The following is a 22374-nucleotide window of genomic DNA, read 5'->3' as shown; positions in this document are numbered from 1 at the left end:
CACAGAAAATAGTTTAATCACAGTTGATTCTTAAGAAAAAGAAGAATGTTTCTTGTTTCTTCCCATTCTCCACGTACTTTCTGGTTTTCAAATTACTTCTGTAAACATCTGGTAGAGCTTTTAGTGCTTATTTATACACCTCAGGAGATTATAATAATCTTTGTTTATTGTAAGTTTCAAATACAAAATACATTTCCATTGAACTGAATGTGTTTTAATAGTTATGGAATTCTCCATAAAGTGGTAAATTGCATTAAATTTTCCTTTCCAGTGGTTCATTTATCACTTTGAGATGCTTTACTACAGAGAATCCTATTTGGGGAAGGTCAGGAGGAAGAAATGAAAAAACAGGCTCTTTTCCTTTAGCATGCTAATGGATTGTTTGCTAGAAGAGTGAAATACTTTCAACACATAGTGAATACATGGGCCAATTTGGGCTGCTTTTACACAATGGCTACAAGAAATACATTGAGGTGCTGGAGAGAGTCCAAAGAAGGGCAATGAAGCTGGCGAAGGGTCTAGAGCACAAGTCTGTGAGGAGCAGCTGAGGGACTGGGGTTGTTTAGCCTGAAGAAAAGAAGGCTCAGGGGAGACCTTATTGCTCGTCACAACTACCTGAAAGGAGGTTGTAGCAAGGTGGGTGTCAGTCTCTTGTCCCAAGTAACAACAGATAGGACGAGAGGAAACAGCCTCAAGTTGTGCCAGGGGAGGTTTAGATTGCATATCAGGAATAATTTCTTCATGGAAAGGATTGTCAAGCACTGGAACAGGCTGCCCAGGGAAGTGGTTGAGTCACCATCCCTGGAGGTATTTAAAAGACATGTAGATGTGGTGCTTAGGGACATGGTTTAGTGGTGGACTTGGCAGTGTTAGGTTAACGGCTGGACTTGATGATCTGAAAGGTCCTTTCCAACCAAAACGATTCCATGATTTTCTTAAGATAAGGAAAGCAAGTCACACAAAAAAAACCCCTTCAATAACTTTGCTGGTTTAACCACTCTGTATCCTGCAAAACAAATTAATCCACTGTGGCACAATCGCAAGCTCTTACCTTTATAGGGTTTGTTATACTGGACAGAAGCAAAATTTCAAAATAAGACATAGAAATCTTAAAGATGTTTCAAAGTCTAATGTGATTAATTAATAGATTATTTTTCTACTTTTTATTTTATTTCTACTTTAAGCTATAGGACATGCCCTTTTTTGAATAACGTAATTTGTCTTTAGCTAAAACCAGAATAATATTTCCTGGAAATCTAAGCTCTCACTTGCTATTATTATGGGATCAAGTTTTACAGGTCTTAAAGATTTGGTTTGCTTTTCCTTCTGTATTTCAGTAAAGATTCTCTCTTTTGTAGCTAAATATTGTGTGATACTTGTTGAAACCATCAGGAAAAAGTGAAGTGGGTTATATAAATTTTGGTGAAAAAGTTATTAGTGTCCAAGTTGTTGAGAGACGCTGATTTGTGTGGCTTCCAGTCTCAAAACAACATGCAAGCTTAGAAGTCACTACACATCAAATTTCAGGTTAAAAAAGATCTGCGATGGAGTTTTGTTCATAGTGAAGTGAAAGAAAATCCCAACTGTTAGTCAAGTTCACGACTTTTTCAGCAAACTCCATATATATTATTTTACCTGACATGTTACTTACTTGCTTTGTTTTTCCATACTTGCTACCCTGAGACTTTCCCATCGAGAATTAAGTAGGTTCATTTGTTCTTGGATTTCATTCTCTTCATCATCTGAAAGTTTTCCAATTGTTAGAAGTTGACTTCCAACTTGCAAAACATTGCCAACACGTCCTTGGTGAGCTGTTAATTCCATCATAAAACCCTGACAATAAAAACAAAATCCAGTTTTAAGTTTGATTTTTTGGAAGGAAAGAGCAGACTTTGGAGAAATATCTTCAATTCCACCACTTTACAAACCTCATTTTCAACTTTGTGTTGTTTTTTTTTTTTTTCCAATCCAACCCCAAACCTTGTAATACAAACCAGAAATAAATGCTTTCACTTTTTTGCATAGGGCACACATACTACCTTTAAATTTTCCAAATCAAAATTAAAAACAAGAAAAAAATAAACTAGAAATATCTTTGGTTTGTATTTTTGACCTTATTATGGGACACAAGCAGATAAATGCCTACTGAAAGATTAGTATAAACATATACCTCATGGGTGTGAAATTGTTCTTTAACAACCTCTACATCATTGGATATATCTCCTTGTGCTTGTAATGCATCTTCAGCAGAGAGAAGCCATGTGAGTACTTCTTCTAAAGCAGTTTGGTAGTTTTCAAGATCCATTTCAGACCCCATCCGCGTGGTGCTAAACGTCTTTTGTTCAACAGTTTCTAAAAACTGATCAAAACCAACATTTTAAGAGTAATGCAAATAGCATCTGCTCGGACAGTTCTACAAAGGAATAAATAGAATGCCATTGTCTAGTACATAAAACCAGGTTTTTATAAAACAAAAATATATCAGATGGCTAATGTGTGTAAGTACTTATTAGTATAAAATCAGTTAACTGACCTAGATCAAATAACATCGAGGGAAATAAAAAAAATCTCAGGTTAAATTATATATTTCACACTAGAATTCAAATTCCTAGCAATTATTCTGAATAGTGACAATATTGATATTATGCCTCTAGAGTGCTGTTATAATTGTTTTTCAATAAATAATCTGATTTTTCATTTCTAGTTTACTGTTTCTTATTTAAGTATTTTCTCTTGGAAATGAGAGAGAAACTTATTTCTCACAGCAACTAGTAAAATTGTATCATCAAAAAAAGCAGTAAGTCATATGCTCACATTGCAGAGAATCTATGAAAAACAACATAAAAAAAGAAAACCAACCTTTGACACTACATGCAATATGAGGCTTGAGCAATCCATAGACATTCATTTTGTTAAAACCATTCTAGAAAGTTGAAAAAGCTCAGAAATCTCACATCAAGTTGTAACTTTTTAAAAACAAAAAAAAGTGATTACTGTTGATTTCTCTTTCCTGCACAGGCCACTTTTGTATTTATTCAGAATTCACCCTTACGCTCTACTGCTTGAAGTCAAGAGAAATCAACAACATTTATGGATTAGTATAATAGTAGAAGACTAGGACAAAACAGAAGCAAGAAATGCAGGTTTGCTACAGAAGATGTCATTCCACACATTTTTCAGAAGAAGTTTAGTTACTTTGGTAGCAAGTTAGTATAAAACCAAAGCGTTTACATTAAAATATGCTTATGCTTTCATTAAAAATGACACCAAGATACTTAATGTTTTTATAGTTAGCAGAAATTGTCTCTACTGACATACTTGTGCCAATAAAACACTCAAAGCAGCATCCAAAGCCTTTCACTGTAGTTTAACACAGAAAGTCAAAGTTTATCACTAGAAATCAGGAAGTGTAATGAATGTAACACGATAACTTAAAATGAAACCTTCAATCTTCATCTTCGCAACAAATTCATTCTGAATTGTATAGACCTAACAATGACATACAATTTATGTGAATCCCTCTGTCATATGTGTGTTAGACCAAGTAAAACACCAGTCATAACTTCATCGCCACATATGCATGAAAAACAATGTTCAGTAAATAAATCTGCATCAGAAAACCAGGCTTGGAAACATGACGGACTCAATAGTTTGGTTTTTTTGGTTTAAAGAAAGTACTATCTTACAGGAATATAAACAATGAAGCACAGAAAATGTTCAACATATTCCTGCTGCACAAATTAATATTCGAATTGTATGCAACTTCAGATTTTAAGTAGTATGCAATGTAGTAAGAAATTACACACAACCACACCTCATTTCTGCAACAAGATAGTTTATTGTAGTATACAGTCCACTGTGGAAAGGGATACGCTTATCATTGATTTTGCATATGTAATGATTTTTTCCTTTCTATAACAATACTGCACAGAATATACCCACATCTGATAAACTGGGGGGGAAAAAAAGATGGCAAAACAGCTGAGTGAGGCTAGGGATATCATGTTTGCAGAGATCTGTGATGGTCTCTGTCAGCTATCTGTTTGAAAAGTGTCAATTTGAAAATCCTCCTTTCTCTAGATACAATACAGAATATTTTCTCGTGTATGCCAAGTGTTTAACAAAGCATCCCCTAACAACTCTTTTTCTGAGGAACAACTACTCAGAATAATTTTCCCTCGTCACGTTGACCAGCATTTTTACTGCTTTCTCATGCTATCACAAATATTATACGGAATTGCATTGAAAAAAACTTGGACTCATGACTTTCAATGGCAAAATGGTGCAGACTAACTTCTGCACCATTGCAATAACTCTTGAAGAAATGTAAAGACAAGCAAACCCTCTAATGTAAATGGAAACAAAACAGATACTTGGCAGGTATTCCAAAGCACATTCTCATTCAAAAAATGGTCATTTTCTGACAGAAGGCAATCAGAAAAGGGCTAGAGGAAGTATAACCAAAGGACTTCGCAGAACGGTGACAGTAATCCTTACATTTGCTAGAGGGAGGAAACAACAACTTTTCCACCTTCCCTCAAATCTTACAGCATCATTGCTGGCAGAGAGCTGGGATCAGTCATGAGGTGACAAAGCAGAGGAATGGATATCGCCTGGGCTTGAAGTACAAATAGCTTTTTTTAAAAAAGAAAATATTCATTTATGGATAATACAATTGAATAGTTCTCAACTGCTGAGGCCTAATAAAGTCACTAGATAACCATGCCTTCTCTTTCCCCATGCATTTTGGGGAAAAGAAAAATTAAAATTAAGAGAATAATCATCATAAACTGAAATAATTGTACCATGTTGTTATTACAGAGCACGTTGACCATGCAGAGTATTTGTGTTCAGATTTGACAGTGACATATGCAGGGACACCCTGGGATCATCAAATGAATTAAAACAAATAATCCTCATTGATTTAGTTGGTAAAATAAATCTATAGTTGCACACTTTCAAAACTGTGCTAAATTTCTTTTGCATCTTTAAGCACATTCTCTGCTAACAAGCTCAAGTAGAGCAATGGCCAACTTGATCTGAATCTACATAAGCAGAGAATATTCATAGAATCATAGAATGGTTTGGGTTGGAATGGACCTTAAAGATCATCTAGTTCCAACTGCCCTGCCACAGGCACCTTCCACTAGACCAGGTTGCTCAAAGCCTCGTCCAGTCTGGCCTTAAACACTGACAGGGAGGGGGCATCCACAACTCCTCTGGGCAAAATTGTAAAAAGTCTTCAAGCATAAAAAACGTGCCTCAGAGTCAGCTGGTTTTGATTTGACAAAATACATATATTTTAAAATCTACTGTTATACTGTAGCTTCACTACTTCTGTCAGTGCTGTTAGCTCTCTAAAAGATAAGTGTACATCCTTGTTAATCCTGCATATGGAATGAAAAATAACTACTCAAATCAGCAGAAATTCAGACTGTTGGCTCAGCTGTAAATGGAACATCAAACATTAAGTTAAATACTCACACTTGGAAGTGGACAACTACTGACCTGATGCCTATGCCACACACTTTGTATTAAAAAACAAAAACAAATAAAAAAGTGTCCCAAAATAATATTTACATACATAAAGATTATTCATTCCATAATACAAAACCAAATTTAAACTATGTAGATTCTACAGCACCAAGAATAATCCACACTGAAATAATCCACATAACACAAACAACAATGAAAACCTTGAATTTTATAAATCATAATGGCAGGAAAACCAATTTAAAAAATTAACCAAAAAAACAACCAAACAACACAAAACCAACACGTCCTGTGAGTGACCTTATTTCTGAATTTATATGAAATCTTTTCAGAATTCCTAAAATTCTGAGAAAAAATAGAATTTTAAGGTATCGCATATGCTATACTGAGAACAAAGACATGTTCCTCACCTACTATCGCATTATGTAAATAAAGGAAGGAGAAGGATTGGACACATGTTAGTAAATTCTCCAAGAATATTTCTATTATTTCATAAAGACTGTTTCTGAGTTTTAGAATTAGTTGAGTAGTTTTAGAAAGTAGTTTTGCAATAAAGCTTTAGGGTTCATTCCAGCACTCTTATTCACATTATATATTTTCTTCCTTCAGAAACTGCCTGTCTCACTGTAGAATCTGGCTCTAGACATTTCAAGCTTTAGAACTCAGAGACATAAAATTTTAAGGAAACATTTTTTTTAGTAAAGGCAAATTTAGTCCAGAGTAGTTTTCTCATTTTGAAAACTCCCTTTGCAGGATTACAGCCTCAAAAAGTAGCACACATTATTCACCCTCTAACCATGTCTCCTACCATGTGAGACTGATACCACTGCTTATTCTTTCAGTTCCTCCAAGTTTCTCATTACAAAATAATATTTTATGTGTCTTTAAATTGCAAAATTATAACTGTTAAAATGTTAAATGCTAAAATGCTCTTTGCAATAATCAACACTGTTTTCTTAACAGATAGCATCAAACAGAATAGTTCAGTCATTTCTGGCAATAAAACTAAGATGATACGTTGGTCAGACTGTTTGTTATGTTAACTATTTCTCTGTTCTAAATGAGGCTGGAATTTTCATCTTATTAAGGATTTCAAAACTGCCTTTGTGAATGAAAACATTTCGGGAAGATGCTTTTTTTTTTTTCCCCCATTCGTATGAAAATCCACCCAGGTTTGGCCTTATCACAAATCTGAAAAATTGCAGTTTTTGCTTGCTCAGTTGAGACAACGTAGATTTTTAGTACCTGGTTTTCTCAGTGGATCCACTTATACTGCAGGTATTTCCACCTGGATGAACTGGCCTGTCCTTGCAACTGCAGTTTTGAGATGCGGTAGATTATTATTTCATTCAAAGTCAATAGAGCTTAGGCAACGTGCATGTTGAGAGGAAAAAAGCCAGAACCAGGCAGTATGAAAGTACATTATGAAGGAAAGAAAATACTGGAACGATTGACAGGAAAAGGCAAAGGAAAATTAATCTCTTCAACTACTCTATTAGGTGTAGTTGTACAAATATAGACTGAAAAGACAACTAAAGACTTTACTGGCATTAAAGGAAAATTTTGCACCTTGGGATTTGGAGGGTAGAAGTTGGATGAAGTCAACTGAAAGCAAGTGAAAAAACTGGAACCAAATGGGTTGGGAAAAGGACTAAGACTGGGAACTGTGAGGACAGGTAAGGTAGTATTAAGAGACAGGAACCAAGGCTGCCAGCTACCTGGAATGACAGAATTTTCTAACAATTTAAAAAGTGTTTCATTTTACATAGATGGTCAAGTAAGTCAGTGGTTCACAGAAGGATTTTCTACTTAGCTTGCTTTCTTCAACACACTTGCACTTGGAAAAAATATCAAAGCAGGTTTTGATTAGTAGTTGCTTGATCCTTTTTTTCCACAAACTTACCAAAACATCCTGGTTTTATTAACTCTCTAGGGAAATTTTTCAGCCGATGTTTATTTAATGTTTTAATTATATTTTTTGTTCTGACTATAAAATGTATTGCTATTTGATGTATTACTGATGACACAGCACATAGTACTTGCTTCTCTAAGGCACTTCCTGTTCAAGCAATTAGAATCAAGACTCCAAACAGTAATATGACTTGATGTAGATGTGTTTAAATTAACTGACTGGACTGAACGGAATAACTTTCACGATACACCTACAACAAAATCATGATTTCTTCTGTTGAATGCCTAGTCTACCCACCATTCTTCAACCCTTCCCTTTTCTGATCCAAGAACAAGGCACATTCTAAGGGGATGCATATTTCAGGTGCTGTCATGTCATGCAGTAGACTGTGAGGTCCATTTGGTCTCCACATAACACATAAATAAGAGTACTTTTCACATAAAGACAGATGAAATTTTCACCCTAGGATAAATTTTCAGTATTAACTAATGACTGTTCACAGAAGTCTCCAGTAATAAATGGTAACAGGGTCCTGAAAGTATATCACAGGTCAAGAAGCCTAGGATCTGTTCCCAGTAGTGCTACCAATAAGGTAACTCCAGATCAGCAGATTCAGCTCCCTTGACAAATGTCTATTGTGTTTCATACTGTCACGTATATTAAAAAAAAGGAAAAGGTAATTCTATCCGCTGATGATGATCAGTCCACCTTAAAATTTGAATTGTGATCATGGTATCATGCAGTAGCATGAAAATAATCAAGATAGAATAGATAACATAGTCACATTTATTTAATTTTAATTTTTAAAATGTAAATTCTAAATGTAATAAGGACTTAAGTAATAGTCACTACAAAATACACTGTTCTGACAAAGACCTTTTAAATGTTCTATGTTCTTAAGTTGAATTCTAAAAACCTCCATGAGCAGAAAAGCCATTAAATGTATAAATAGAAAAATGGGATGGAGAAAGCTGAATTATGTCTTAGCCAAAAGAAATACAAACGGATTATCCAAAAAAGTACTGAATTATTTCTTTAGTATGTCATATAGGAGATTGAGAAACAAACACAGAGTTTATTCCTTTTCTCGCTAGCAACAAACAGACAAATGGAGAAACACAGACATCAGAATCTATTTTGCTAAAATACAATTGGACATTTCAAGGTTAAAAAGTTAAACAAACAAAAAAAATCAAGCTTATTTTCATTTTTATATGCACTTCATTATGAATTCTACAGCCTTATAGTTCAAAAAACTATGAAAATGTATATTTATGGCTCCATCATTCTGGAAGGAAAAGTAGCCTTCTCTTTTCAGCATCCTGTTTGGTTGTTGCTCTCTCTTCCTTTCATTTGTTTTATAGTCTCTCTCTCTTCTGCTGTTGCTGTCAGCAAAATCATTGTTATCCCATAGCATCTTTTAGTTTGATTATGTCAGTCGTCTGATTGTCTCTCCTCACTGACCTTATGAGAAACTGTTTCTCCTAACTGCACCTAACAGAGGAGTAGCTTTGAGAGTTCCTATCAATTGCGCACACATAGACTTGTTCCCTCCTTCATTACCTTCACTAAGCTTCAACTTTTCTTCAGTAGTTCAAGTATTCAAATCTTTTATGCATTCTGTACGACTTTTATTACTCACGCTACCACGACAGAGTTCCTTTTCCTACTGTCACGTTACCTGAGGACTAATTTCTGCCAGAGCAACATGCCTTTTCTTCTTTTCCAAGGAGAAATGTACTTTTCTTGTATGTCCGAAAATTAGTTCATTGGCAAATAAATATAGTGTTTTGCTTAATTAAGGGAGTAATATGATCCACTGTATGATACTCACTAGAGCTATGGCTACTGTCCTTGGTTATCAAGTTCCCCAAATGAATGGAATCCAGTAGTATTAACATTAACCTGTTCAGGAAGATAATTGAAGGTTCATGAAATTATAATATTGAGGACAGCAGCCATTCACATCTGCATATGCAGAATCTGAATGCAGAAAAAAGAATCATGATCTCAAAGAAAAAATATTGCCACTGCTCTGAAATAGCGTGTTTTTTTCACATCATGTGGCCTTGGAGACAACTATTTACTTAAGCTCAGTGATGAAGTTCTATACAAAATCAGCAGACCACTCAGTAAATTTTATCTTAATTAACTGTTGGAATAAAGGGATACCAGTTAAAAAATGCAATAATGTACAGGAAGAACATTCCCTGCTGGTAGAAATTTGCCTTGAGCATTTGGCTCAATGTCTCAAAAGGGACAGTGAGGAAAAACTTACATAAAAGGCTATGAAGGAGCACAAATACAACAATATCAATGGCCAAAAAAGTAATAAAATTGACTTAATCTCAGTGCACAGAATGGGCAGCATTCAATAAAGGTCTATTTAACATTGTATTTTACTGTTATTGTTCAGCGTGCAAAGCTAAATACTTGTCTCATTGAATTTTTTTCTCAATAGGGGGTTTTGGTGGTTTCCCCCCGCTCCAATAGCCCCAACACTTCAGCAGCATCCACATATTCCCTCTATTTTACATGTGTTGGAATGAAAGACAAAATATACAGTAGTTCAAGGCAAGTGATTCATGATGTATAAAGCCTGATTTCCCAGGGCCCTATATAATAATTTAGTTCAAACTATATTTTCCAGTGAATCCAGTTGTATCCAGGTGCTCAATGCTTCATTGGTTTAGACCTCAACACCTTCCTCAGTCCTCAGGAACATCTCTGAAGGATTACTTTGCTTAGAGGGAACTCATATCTAAGGTAAATTTCTGAGCAGTGCTCAACTCTTTTAGGAACTGTCTTTCTGCAATGCCCTGCTTCTTTACTTAATAACCTTCACAAAAGTGTCCAGCTGCAGTGCTGACATATGGAAGAAGAGAGATATGCAACAGAGCAGTAGAGCCATGCAATAGGCAGGGAAGAGAGAAAGGAAAAGATGCATAGCAGCAGTTGAATTGCTTCTCTCTCTCTCCTCACCCATACAGTTTTTGGCAATTCAGGAAGACCTTGAGATATCCTCTCTCTGTCTGCCTTCTAACTTCTGCAGTAAACAAATCAGCATTCACAAAAGCAACGGTCTCCTTTATCACACAGTCCAGACTTCCTTCTACAACAGTTCACTGAAGGATATAAGGAGAACAATTCTGTAATTAAAAGCTCTGTCATAATGTATCTACGTAAGACACTGAATTTACAATATTCTATGCAACAGGAATTCTACTGTTTCTCTACTTCTAGGCAGTTAACTTTAATAATACTCCTTCAACAGAGGGCAAACCTGTTTTGTGTGTGTGATTTCCATGGCTTTTTTTTTTTTTTTTTAAGTAAACTTTCACAAAAGGAATTCCATCCTCTGGCAGCGCTACAAGAAATGTGCACTTTGGTTTGGGAGATATTCACTGTCATCTCAAAACAAAAATGTACAAATTCTGAACTCCGTCACTGCCTCTGAAGTGTCATTTTTGAGCCACCTACTCAAACCATCCTTGTTCAGCTTTACATATTCACCATCACCAACCCTTCAGGGTTAGAATCATTTTTCTTGGCAGCTGATTCTAGTTTCTACTGCTCAGGTCTCATATGTCTCTGTGTCCCAGAGTCCAGCTCTTAAAATTTAAGTATACCCTGAAAGTGGGGAAATTTATGATTCTGCAGAGATTTATAACATGGTTAAATTTGAGCCCTTTCGTGAAATAACAATTATCCCCAGGCTAATTTAAAATCCCTTGAAGAACACAGGTGTGAGAGCTTTTCAAGAAATGGACAGTTATTTTATAAAGCAGACAAAACAGTTCATTGTTTCCTAAGGTGGTCTTGAGAAACAGATTAACTCCTTTGAAGTTTTTACTCAACATCAGGCAAACACAGCTGATCTACAATGTTTTCTCAAAACCATTACCTTTTGGTGAAGTTACAAAAAGTTCTATCATTATAAACACTATATGAACTTGAAGCAGAAGAGTTACACAGTCTCATAAACTGGTAGTATTGAAAGGCTGTGTGCAATAGAGAGCTTTCCTGGGGAAAAATGCTAGAGTACATGTTTTTCTGAAGCATCTTGTTATATGGCTACATGCTTGTTTGCTTAATAAGAAGAGAAATAAGAAAGATAATCACAAGCTACAGAGGTAGAGAACAAATGAAAACCAGAAATTGATAAAGTATATAAATTGCAATAATGATGAGTGAAAACTATAAACTTTATAGCTGCTACAAAAATTTTGCACTCACTTTATGTTAGGTTAATCTAGGTGCAAGACAGCGACAGCTTTAAAGAAGTGGATGCAAAAGGTAAAAATGTATACATAAAGGTTGATTTTTTCTTTATTCATCACTGTATATACTGTGAGGGACACTACTTCACAAGAGCTTACAGCCAAGAAGGGGCAAACATTCAGTACAGGATCCACCAGTGGGTACTCTATTGATTTCAACTAAATCTCTCAGGGAAATATAATACAAATTATGGAAACACATTCTCATAATATATATCAGGTAATTGTTTTAAAACATTTTGTTTATTTTACAGTTGCAGAACCAATAATACTAGTAACTGAAAACGGAAACCTCATGCAACTAACTGAGTTTAAAAATTGAAGTAAAAAAATTAAATTAAGTACACAAAGATCATTTAAATAGCATTAAATTTTCCAGGTTGCATATTCTTTCAATCCTTTCTTTACAAGCATGCTAATATATATTGCGAGTTGGGTTTACTTAGAAGAGTAATCTGCAACCTGTGAGCTACGTACGCAATGAATCCAGGCATTTCTGATTATGGGCCAGCAAAATCAGCTACTAAAGTAAGCCTGCTGTGCCTTAGAGTTTGTTTTTCAAATCTTGTAATTACTATGAACATCCATGGAATTTGTAGGTGCTAATTTATAAATCATGCAATTAGTTCTTAAAAAGGGGAGGACACTTTTGGCAATTTTAATTAACAAATCTCATCAACCGGATTTCTGTTGCTGAAGTTGTTCACAGAATAGATCATCTCTTACTATACCTCACAAAAGATACCTGTGCTGTAAGAGAGCTGTTGCTGAAAAAAGAAAATATCACCAATGAATGTCTAGAAAAATAGCTAAAAGTCAAATCTAATTATTTATATTAATTAATACATCTCACATTCCAAAATTAAAATCCATTAAATTCAACAAATACTGATAATACTTTTTCTTCTTCCTCAGAAGAAGGATGAAACTAAAGCTATTGCTGAATTTCAGCATAGAAGTCACATTAAAATCAATAAATTAATTGGTTTAGAACACATGTATGCGATGAACCTATAGATCTTTGAAAATGCATAGATTTTCATGCCAGAGTACTACTTTCCATTAAAGTCTGCTCCCTCAGATCAAAATCCATATTAGCAAAGACACTGTCATAGAGGTACATAGGGAGCAAAAACTCCTACAGTATAAAGATGAGAAGACAAAATAGCCTGCAACGACAAAATTTTAACAAGCTTTCTTTGCAGAATTGCAACCATACCAATCTTATCTTAATTGACCTGTATTCTGCACTGCATTTAGCTTTATTTTCTGTGAGTTTTAACCAGCAAAGGCAACTAATTAAGAAGCATATTTTGTAAAATTTAATCCAAGCCATAACCTTAAATATATCACAGTCATAATCTATACTGTTTTCTAACATAAGAAAATGAAGATCATTTCTCAGCTTATTTTAATCACTACAATCCTGCTACTATTTTGGACTACTAAGCCATGATAGTTCTCATCAAGATCTTCATTAAAGACCATCTAGTCTTCATAATAAGAATATTCAACTCCACAACTCTTTTTATATAATTACATAGTACAATATCAAAATGCCTTCAAAAGCGTGACTAGCAAGAGCAATTAACTATAAAGAGATACATCTACAATATGACTCTCTTTCTTTTGCGAAATAAAGACTCTGGGACAAGAGCCAATTAGTGGACACACTAATTAGTTTCTGTGAAGTTGAGGTTGAGGTCTTGGAGATTTCAGAGTATTCAATATTACATGCTACTATAGTTGGAAGGCATTATTTAAACAGGCGGTTTTGCAAAGTCATCTAAAATAATAAATAGTCAAATTTGCTTGAATAGGCTGCATACCCCATTCACGGCTCTTATGTGGTTTATCCTTATTTTGCTTAAACTTTTCCTAAATATATTTTAGCTTCTGTTAAAGAGGCTCTCCTTCAACAGAAGACACTTCAAAGAACAGATTTTCAATTTAAAATTAAAAGCTGACAAAAGAGCTGTTGCAGAAGAGGTTCAAGTGATTTAATGTTTTTTTCAAATTCTGTAGCGTGACTACTTTGCTTGTAACTACATGCTCTGAATAATAAATCAAAAGCTGGAAATGAGATTGAATGATAAGCAATCATCTTGTAATAGAGTTTTTTTCCTCTTCTGAATGCACCTCAGGTTTATAAATCAGGTAATAATAAAGAAAACATTAAAAATATTTTCAATAGATAATAAGAGCAGGAACTATCAGGAAGTATTTCTGGACATACTGAAAACTATATAAAAGCTTTGCTAAATGTTTACAAAGACAAGCAACTGGACGGAAGAACAGGATAAAAATCCACTAAGGACTGTTAAATATAAAGATAACACCTCCAGCTCAGGAAATTTCTGAGCCACAAATCAGAGGCAGGTGAGAACACACAGATGTTTCAACACTTTTCATCAGTCCTACCTCTTTTCCTGTTCCTGTGTATCCATTATTGGTCACTGCTGGGAACAAGATACAATGCTGGAAGAAAAACCCTTTGCTCTGCCTAATTAAAAATATTCTCTTGTCACATAGACCTACTACAGAGGCTCTGAAGTTTATCTGGAGGTGTACAAAAGCAGAAATTACTGTATTTTCATGCTCCATACCTTAACATTAACTTGGCAGTTTGTAAGAGATCCTGCAAAATTCCATGATATGAGAAACAGAAGAACTAAAGATGTCTAGATTACTATCAGTTATTCTTGCTTAAGCTGTTTATTGACTGCCTTTCTCGCCCACATTTCATAATTATACTGTCAATCTGGTGCTGTTTCTTCCCCTCTCAGAATAAAGAAAAATGTGAAGTAGGAAATTAAAAAATAAATAAAAGAAATTATCTTCAAGAAAAATAACTGCATCTTTTTGTAACTGAAATACAATATTGTAACTGTCAGTTAGGAACTGTTGAGTCAAACATTGCATTGTGAATTCACATGCAAACCCAAACATCTTAGGGTAACAGAAGCACCGTAGAAAGCTTTCAAATAATCTGTTTTGTAGGTCAAATGTTTTTGCTGCTATATATATTTCCACATGCTACTTTGAAAGTTTTTGGCATGAAAAATGCTTCTGACGTACAAGAGAAATATCAGCCCATAATTGGTATTTCAGGGATAGCATGCTACTAGTTTATATATAGAGAGAGTAGTATATATAATGAATTAATAGAACCTTATTATTTATTCTCTTGCAGATACAAATTATATCCCATTGTTATTTTGAGATGATGAAACAAAGGCATCCTAAAATAGCTACATACAAATATATTCTGAAGACCATTATTCTTTTCCCCATTATCCCTTTTCCCCTTCTGACTCAGCTGTTCCCCATCCGGCATAAGCAGGCCCGGTGCCATGAAAGCCGCCCCGTGGTCAACAAACCCAAAATCCCAGGTGCCGTAGGTGGGATTTTTGGGTTTGTTGACCACGGGGCGGCTTTCATGGCACCGGCCTGCTTATGCCGGATGGGGAACAGCTGAGTCAGAAGGGGAAAAGGGTTATGGCCCAGAAGTTGGCAGGGCTGGTTAAAAGGTCTTTAAACTAGGTTCGATGGGGGAGGGGGATAAGACCAGGGCAGCCACAAATAAACCTAGGGGTGACAGGCCTGTGTCGGGGGCAAGGCCGCTAGCCCAGCTGAAGTGTGTTTACACCAATGCACGCAGTATGGGCAACAAACAGGAAGAGCTAGAAGCCACTGTACAGCAGAAAGGTTATGATGTGGTTGCCATCACAGAAACGTGGTGGGATGACTCTCATGACTGGAGTGCAACTATGGATGGCTATAAGCTCTTTAAGAGGGACAGGCGAAGCAGGAGAGGCGGTGGGGTAGCGCTATATGTTAGGGAGTGCTTGGACTGTGTTGAAATTGAGGAAGATGGTGAGGATGACAAGGTTGAATGTTTATGGGTGAAGATCAGGGGGAAGGTCGGCAGGAAGGACATTACGGTGGGAGTCTGTTATAGACCACCCAACCAGGATGAGCAGGCGGATGAGGCGTTTTACAAGCGGCTGTCAGAGGCCGCCCGGTCGCCGGCCCTTGTACTCGTGGGCGACTTCAACTTGCCAGATGTCTGCTGGAAATACAACATGGCAGAGAGGAAGCAATCTAGGAGGTTCCTAGAATGTGTGGAGGACAACTTCCTCACGCAAGTCGTAAATGAGCCCACTAGAGGAGGGGCCCTGCTTGACCTGTTGTTTGTGAATAGAGAAGGACTAGTGGGAGATGTGAGGTTCGGTGGCCGTCTTGGGAGTAGCGACCACGAAATGTTAAGAGTTTTCGATAGTGGGGGAAGTAAGGAGGGGCAAGAGTAGAAATCCTGCCTTAGATTTCTGGCGGGCTGACTTTAGCCTGTTTAAGAGGCTGGTGGACCGAGTCCCTTGGGAATCGGTCCTGGAGGGCAAAGGAGTCCAGGAAGGCTGGACATGCTTCAAAAGGGAATTGCTAAATATTCAGGAGCAGGCTGTCCCAGTGTGTAGGAAGGCAAGCCGTCAGGGAAAAAGACCGGCCTGGTTAAACAGGGAACTTAGACTAGAACTTAAGGAAAAAAAGAGAGCCTACTTGCTCTGGAAGAAGGGTCGGGTAACTTGGGAGGTCTATAGGGACGTGGCCAGGTCGTGTAGGCAGAAGATTAGAAGGGCCAAAGCTCAATTAGAGCTCAATTTGGCTGCTACAGTCAAAGATAACAAAAAAAGCTTTTACAAATACATCAACAGCAAAAGGAGGGTCAAGGAGAGCCTCCACCACTTGCTGAATGAGGAGGGTAGTGTAGTGTCAGGGGATGAGGAAAAGGCAGAGGTGCTCAATGCCTTCTTTGCCTCGGTCTTTAATGTCAAGACCGGTTGTCCTCAGGAGACTCGGCCCCCAGAGCCTGAAGTTAGGGACGGGGGGCTGTGTGAACCTCCCAGGATCCAGGAGGAGATGGTTAGTGACCTGCTGTGCCAGTTGGACACACACAAGGCTATGGGCCCGGATGGGATTCACCCCAGAGTAATGAAGGAACTGGCAAACAAACTTGCCAAACCACTCTCGATTATCTACTGGCAGTCCTGGTTAACTGGAGAAGTTCCAGCTGACTGGAAATTAGCAAACGTAACGCCCATCTACAAGAAGGGTTGGAAGGATGATCCAGGGAACTATAGGCCTGTCAGCCTGACCTCGGTGCCAGGCAAGGTGATGGAACAGATCATCCTGAGTGCCTTTACACGGCACATGCAGGACAATTGGGGCATCGGGGCCAGCCAACATGGATTCATGAAAGGCAGGTCCTGCTCGACCAACCTGGTCTCCTTCTATGACAAAGTGACCCGCTTAGTAGATGAGGGCAGGGCTGTGGATGTAGTCTATCTAGACTTCAGTAAGGCATTCGACACTGTCTCCCACAGCATCCTCCTGGACAAACTGGCTGCCCGGGGCTTGGATGGGTGGACTCTTCAATGGGTTAAAAACTGGCTGGATGGCCGAGCCCAGAGAGTGGTGGTGAATGGGGCAAAGTCCAACTGGCGGCCGGTCACTAGCAGTGTTCCCCAGGGCTCAGTTCTGGGGCCGGTGCTGTTCAATGTCTTTATAGATGATCTAGATATAGGGATTGAGTGCACCCTCAGCAAATTTGCAGATGACACCAAGCTGGGTGGGAGTGTCAATCTGCTGGAGGGTAAGAAGGCCCTACAGAGGGATTTGGACAAGTTAGATAGATGGGCCGAGACCAACGGCATGCGGTTCAACAAGAACAAGTGTCGGGTCTTACACTTCGGCCACAACAACCCCATGCAGCACTACAGGCTGGGGGAAGAGTGGTTAGAAAGCAGCCCGGTGGAAAGAGACCTGGGGGTGCTGATAGACAGCCAGCTAAACATGAGCCAGCAGTGTGCCCAGGTGGCCCAGAAGGCCAATGGCATCCTGGCCTCTATTAGGAATAGTGTAGCCAGCCGGTCTAGGGAAGTGATCGTCCCTCTCTACTCGGCACTGGTGAGGCCGCATCTTGAGTACTGTGTCCAGTTCTGGGCCCCGCACTTCAAGAAAGATGTTGAGGTGTTGGAGCGAGTCCAGAAGAGGGCGACCAAGCTGGTGAAGGGTCTGGAGGGTCTGACCTATGAGGAACGGCTGAGGGAGCTGGGGTTGTTTAGCCTGGAGAAGAGGAGGCTCAGAGGTGACCTTATTGCAGTCTACAACTACCTGAAGGGAGGTTGTAGTGAAGTGGGAGTTGGCTTCTTCTCCCGGGCAACTAGCGATAGGACAAGAGGGCACAGCCTCAAGCTTCGCCAGGGGAGGTTCAGGTTGGACATTAGGAAGAATTTCTTTACAGAAAGGGTTATTAGACATTGGAATGGGCTGCCCAGGGAGGTGGTGGAGTCACCATCTCTGGATGTGTTTAAGAAAAGACTGGACATGGCACTTAGTGCCATGGTCTAGTTGACAGGGTGGTGTAAGGGCAACGGTTGGACTCGATGATCCCTGAGGTCTCTTCCAACCTGGTTGATTCTGTGATTCTCTCATACATTTATGTTTGCAGTTCATATTAAATTATACGTCAGTTAACTGGCTAGAATATAAGACATGTTTATTAAGCAAAAATGTAACTTCAGTGAGGTAACTTGTGGTCTGAACTGACCTTCAGATTCTGTTAAGAGGGAATTTGCTTAATTAAAATCACTACTCAGATATAATTACTAATGAGGTGGGCATGAAAGCATACCTCAGGAACAGTGAATTACAGGGATCTAAATTCTCATTATAGAGACAATGTACAACTGATGTGCAGTTGTATAGCTACTAAATTCTTTAACAGACACTAATAATTCAGAAATTGTCAGTTTAAAAAGTACATTAGAAATGTATTGTTTTGTAGCCATATTCTCTGCATTTGCTCTTTCTTCCTCAACACTTCCTTTTAATCTTCCACTTTTCCCCTTTCCAGTTGAGATCTGGCAAAAAGCAATTTCTTAGTTCTGGAACTTGTTGATGTTTTTGGTTTTGTTTTTTTTTAGTTACATTCTCCTAGAACTAAATTAACTATTTTAGTTCTTTAAATGAGTATCAGAGTCTTGAATCCATACATACTTCATCAGATACGTTTGCCTGACATCCCTCATGTGGTAGAAAAGAATTACAGGTGCTTTAAAGGTGAAATTTTGCCAAGAAATATTATACTTCCATATATCATACAGAAATGTACTCATATTTAATAAAATGTCATAACACATGGCTATAAACTGTAGGTATTAAATAAAATATCCATTGCAGCAGCCATCGTACATGTTCACAGAATGAGAACAAAGCTAGAAAAAAGGCTGAACAGTGAAAAGAGAAGTTAAAAATGGGAAAATTAGGAGGCTGAACATGAATGAGTTGTTAAAATTTAGTTTAAAAGCCATCAACGCAGCAGAGAATGATTTTGAGACTGAATTTAAAAGAGACAGGAGAGTCAGGAAAAGACTAGAAGTAGAAAAACATGGCATGGCATAACAGAGGAAGGATTTACTTGGTGATACAGAGAAGATACAAGAGCATTGTGATTAAGAACATGAGTAGGAATAAATGAGGTCAGAGAAATAATGAAGCTAATTTTTAAGATCACAGATATTGGAAGGAAACAATGTGTTCTGAAAAGGAATGGATAATTATAAGTAGATTAGAGAACGTTTTTAAAAAGGTAATTATACTGAGGAGTGCACAGTGACATAAAGGGGCTGGAGTAACATACCACATATATTGTGCAGTGGAATTAATTTCTTATTCCTCACAATATTTGCACATGTAATTCAGGTGGGAAAACCTACGCAATCATGTAGACATTTATTGTTATCACACCTCAATACCTTTTACAATGGACACAATGTTGTAGAATTTCTATTTTTTGATCCTACTGTTAAACAAGTTACTCCTAGTAAACTAATACTGAGTACAGGAACATTGCATTTCTCCTAATGGTTTCTACACATAGCACACATTTCCACTAGCTTATTTTCTGTGCATATAATTAGTGTCAGCCTCTTTTTTATGAAATGCTAGTAGTAAAAAATATATAAAATTGAAAAATTCATATTTTCTGTCTAAAAACCAAACAAAACTGCTTATAATTACTGTTTTATATTGGATTGGATACGCTTAACTTAAAGCCTTCACCCTAAGACTAAGACAAATAATCAGTTCAACATCTGCAAATTGCACTATCAACTGAAAAAAAAAGTGTTATGAAATTATCATATATATTTCTGCCTATTGATATATATAGTCTGGCATGTCTCTTAAATCACTTTTGCTTTAAGAGACAGTTATTTTTTATTAAAAAGTTATGTTATACTTCTGCTTTCAAACTTTTATAGCAGTGAAATGAGAAAAAAATTTAAGTTGAATTAAAAGATGTGTGCCTCTTACTTCAGATAATTGAAACTAAATAGTTCCTGTTGATGTGATATACCACTGCCAAAACATCTTTGTACAATTTACCAGAAAACTGAGTTGCATACCATAACACCACCTAAAAAATTCTTCAAATATTTCAGTCAGCAGCACTGTTCTGTCCAGCTAATCAAGGTGGATGGACCACTGGTCCCATATGAAAGAGCCCAAATCTCACACATTACATTAGGTCACCAACACCATACCACTGGAGTCAAAGGACAGAAAAGAAGAGGATAAATTAAATACAACAAAAATACAAATCCTTCAAACACTTCAAAGTGTAGCACTTAAGAGTCTCTTTAACTCTAGTGGATTTCTGCTCTGAAATTGCAAAAAGTATTTCATCGTTCAGTTCACTGTGACTACGTGAGATATAAACTCTAGTACACTTTAAACAACCAAAGCATTTTTTTAAAAAGTGTATGACCAGGAGCTGTTTGTATCCAGAATAGCAAAGAATCCACTTTAAGTGTGAAAAGCAGCTAGCCATTGATAGCCTTCTCAGTACAAGCCTTCATGAATCAACAGAGCAGTTGCATAATGAAAACAGTAGCAATGAAAACTTAACGGAACCGTTCAAGAAGCAGACAAGTTTATGCATTTGTGATACAGGTAGCTTTTCTCTAGAGAAAAACTAAAAGCATCACCTGATTAAGTAATGACTGCTGGATGGCTATCAAGTGATAACAATTGCTTCTGGAGTGGGCTGATCGATTAACACTGACCCAAAGGGAAAGGCAGCAACTCTGATCCCCGGAGTACAAAAGACATCCAGGAAAGCAACAAAAAGTCCCTTGCTGAGTTCTGACAATGTACTATCAATCTAGACCTATCTCCTAGTCCCCTTCCTGGTCTCAAGAAAGGATAATCTACATTAGTGGAATGCTGCTAACTTTATTGAATGATCATCCTAGGGAAAAGTTACATTGAAGACTAAAAACAAACAAAAAACCAGAAACCAAACACACTTTAAATTAGCCAGGTTTTATGCAAAGAGACTCAACACACTCACTCAGTAATGAGGATGCTATTATACGAGAGGAAAAAAACAAGCTTATTTTCTTAGACGATGTAAAAAGTAAAAGTTAATAATGAAATTGTTACTCTCTCCTTAGATGTATAACACCTCAACAATGAAGTTCACTTGTTAAGTGTATGGAATGTTAAGTGTATGAAAGAAATAGCCAACAGGCTATACTGAACAGAACAACATCTCAGCATAAACTGTGCAGAAGCATAGTATGCACACAGGAAGCATGCCACCTCTACTATTAATCCCATAATAGATAGTCAATTTCTTGTTCCATTTCATCCTCCCCTTGTCTCACTGATAGTCGTTGACTTGCATCTGAAGCTGCTGCCCCGTGTATGTGATCTCTGACACAATCAGTGTATGCGTGATGGGGTTTTTTAGTTTTTAAAGGAAATAACATCTTTATAGCTTCTTATCTCTGCTCTCTCTCTCTCCCCCTTCTCCCTTTTCTGTTTTAGGTTTTTTGTTTGTTTCTGACAGAGAACAGAATTATTTTTGGAATTCCTTTGTTAATACTCCAGAAGCAAAGGTTCAGTATACAAAATGAAGACAAATCAATATTAGATATGCTTTGTTTGTGCAAAAAAGATAAAGCTGAAATTGAGATGTGTTCTTCACTGAACAAAGCATGAGAAAAATATTTCAAACGCAGAGAAGACTTTCTCTCAAAAAGAAAGGTAGCAAAACTTATTTTATATACTTCTACACTGAAGAAATATCAACCCTAACATGTAAGAAACCAACTCAGAAGCTGACACAAACAGTGTACTGGACCAATGGTACACAAGTCAACTGCTATTTTGTTCAAATGAAGATGAAAATGTAGTTTTGGTAGAAGCTGCATATATTGTTATGTTAGCTAGGATGATAAATACCAAAGAGAGAAATAAATGTGAAAGATTATAGGAGAAATAAAGAAGGTACAAAAATATAAGCCTAGAACATGGTCTATATAAAATATCAAACAAGAAACTTGCACATTGTATTTTCACCTGTGTATACTTTTTGTGGTTTAGACTTCATTTAAACACACATGCTAATGTGTGTGAAGCTATGATTAGACCACCACCACCACTAAATCATTGAGGTTGGGAGGGACCTCTTGAGATCATCTAGTCCAGCCACCTGCTCAAGCAGAGCAGCGTCACCTAGAGCAGGTTTCTCACAACCATGTCCAGTCAGGTTTTGAAAATCTCCCAGGATTGAGACTTGACAAACCTCTCTGCGCAACCTATGTCAGTGTTTGACTACCCTCA

At 37.2% G+C, this 22374-nt stretch overlaps 1 protein-coding gene across 1 annotated transcript in view; it reads right to left on the bottom strand.

Moving 5' to 3' along the window:
* Positions 1–22374, bottom strand: part of DMD (dystrophin) — a 1374504-nt gene that overhangs the window by 864177 nt on the left and 487953 nt on the right. Inside the window, 2 exon segments of the mRNA XM_068422827.1 lie at positions 1652–1833; positions 2171–2359. Coding sequence (XP_068278928.1) covers positions 1652–1833; positions 2171–2359 — 371 coding nt within the window.

This window comes from Nyctibius grandis, chromosome 2, assembly GCF_013368605.1.
Source record: "Nyctibius grandis isolate bNycGra1 chromosome 2, bNycGra1.pri, whole genome shotgun sequence".
NCBI lineage: Eukaryota > Metazoa > Chordata > Aves > Nyctibiiformes > Nyctibiidae > Nyctibius > Nyctibius grandis.
The sequence above is the reverse complement of the archived record's forward strand: the minus strand, read 5'-3'. Positions and strand labels throughout refer to the sequence as shown.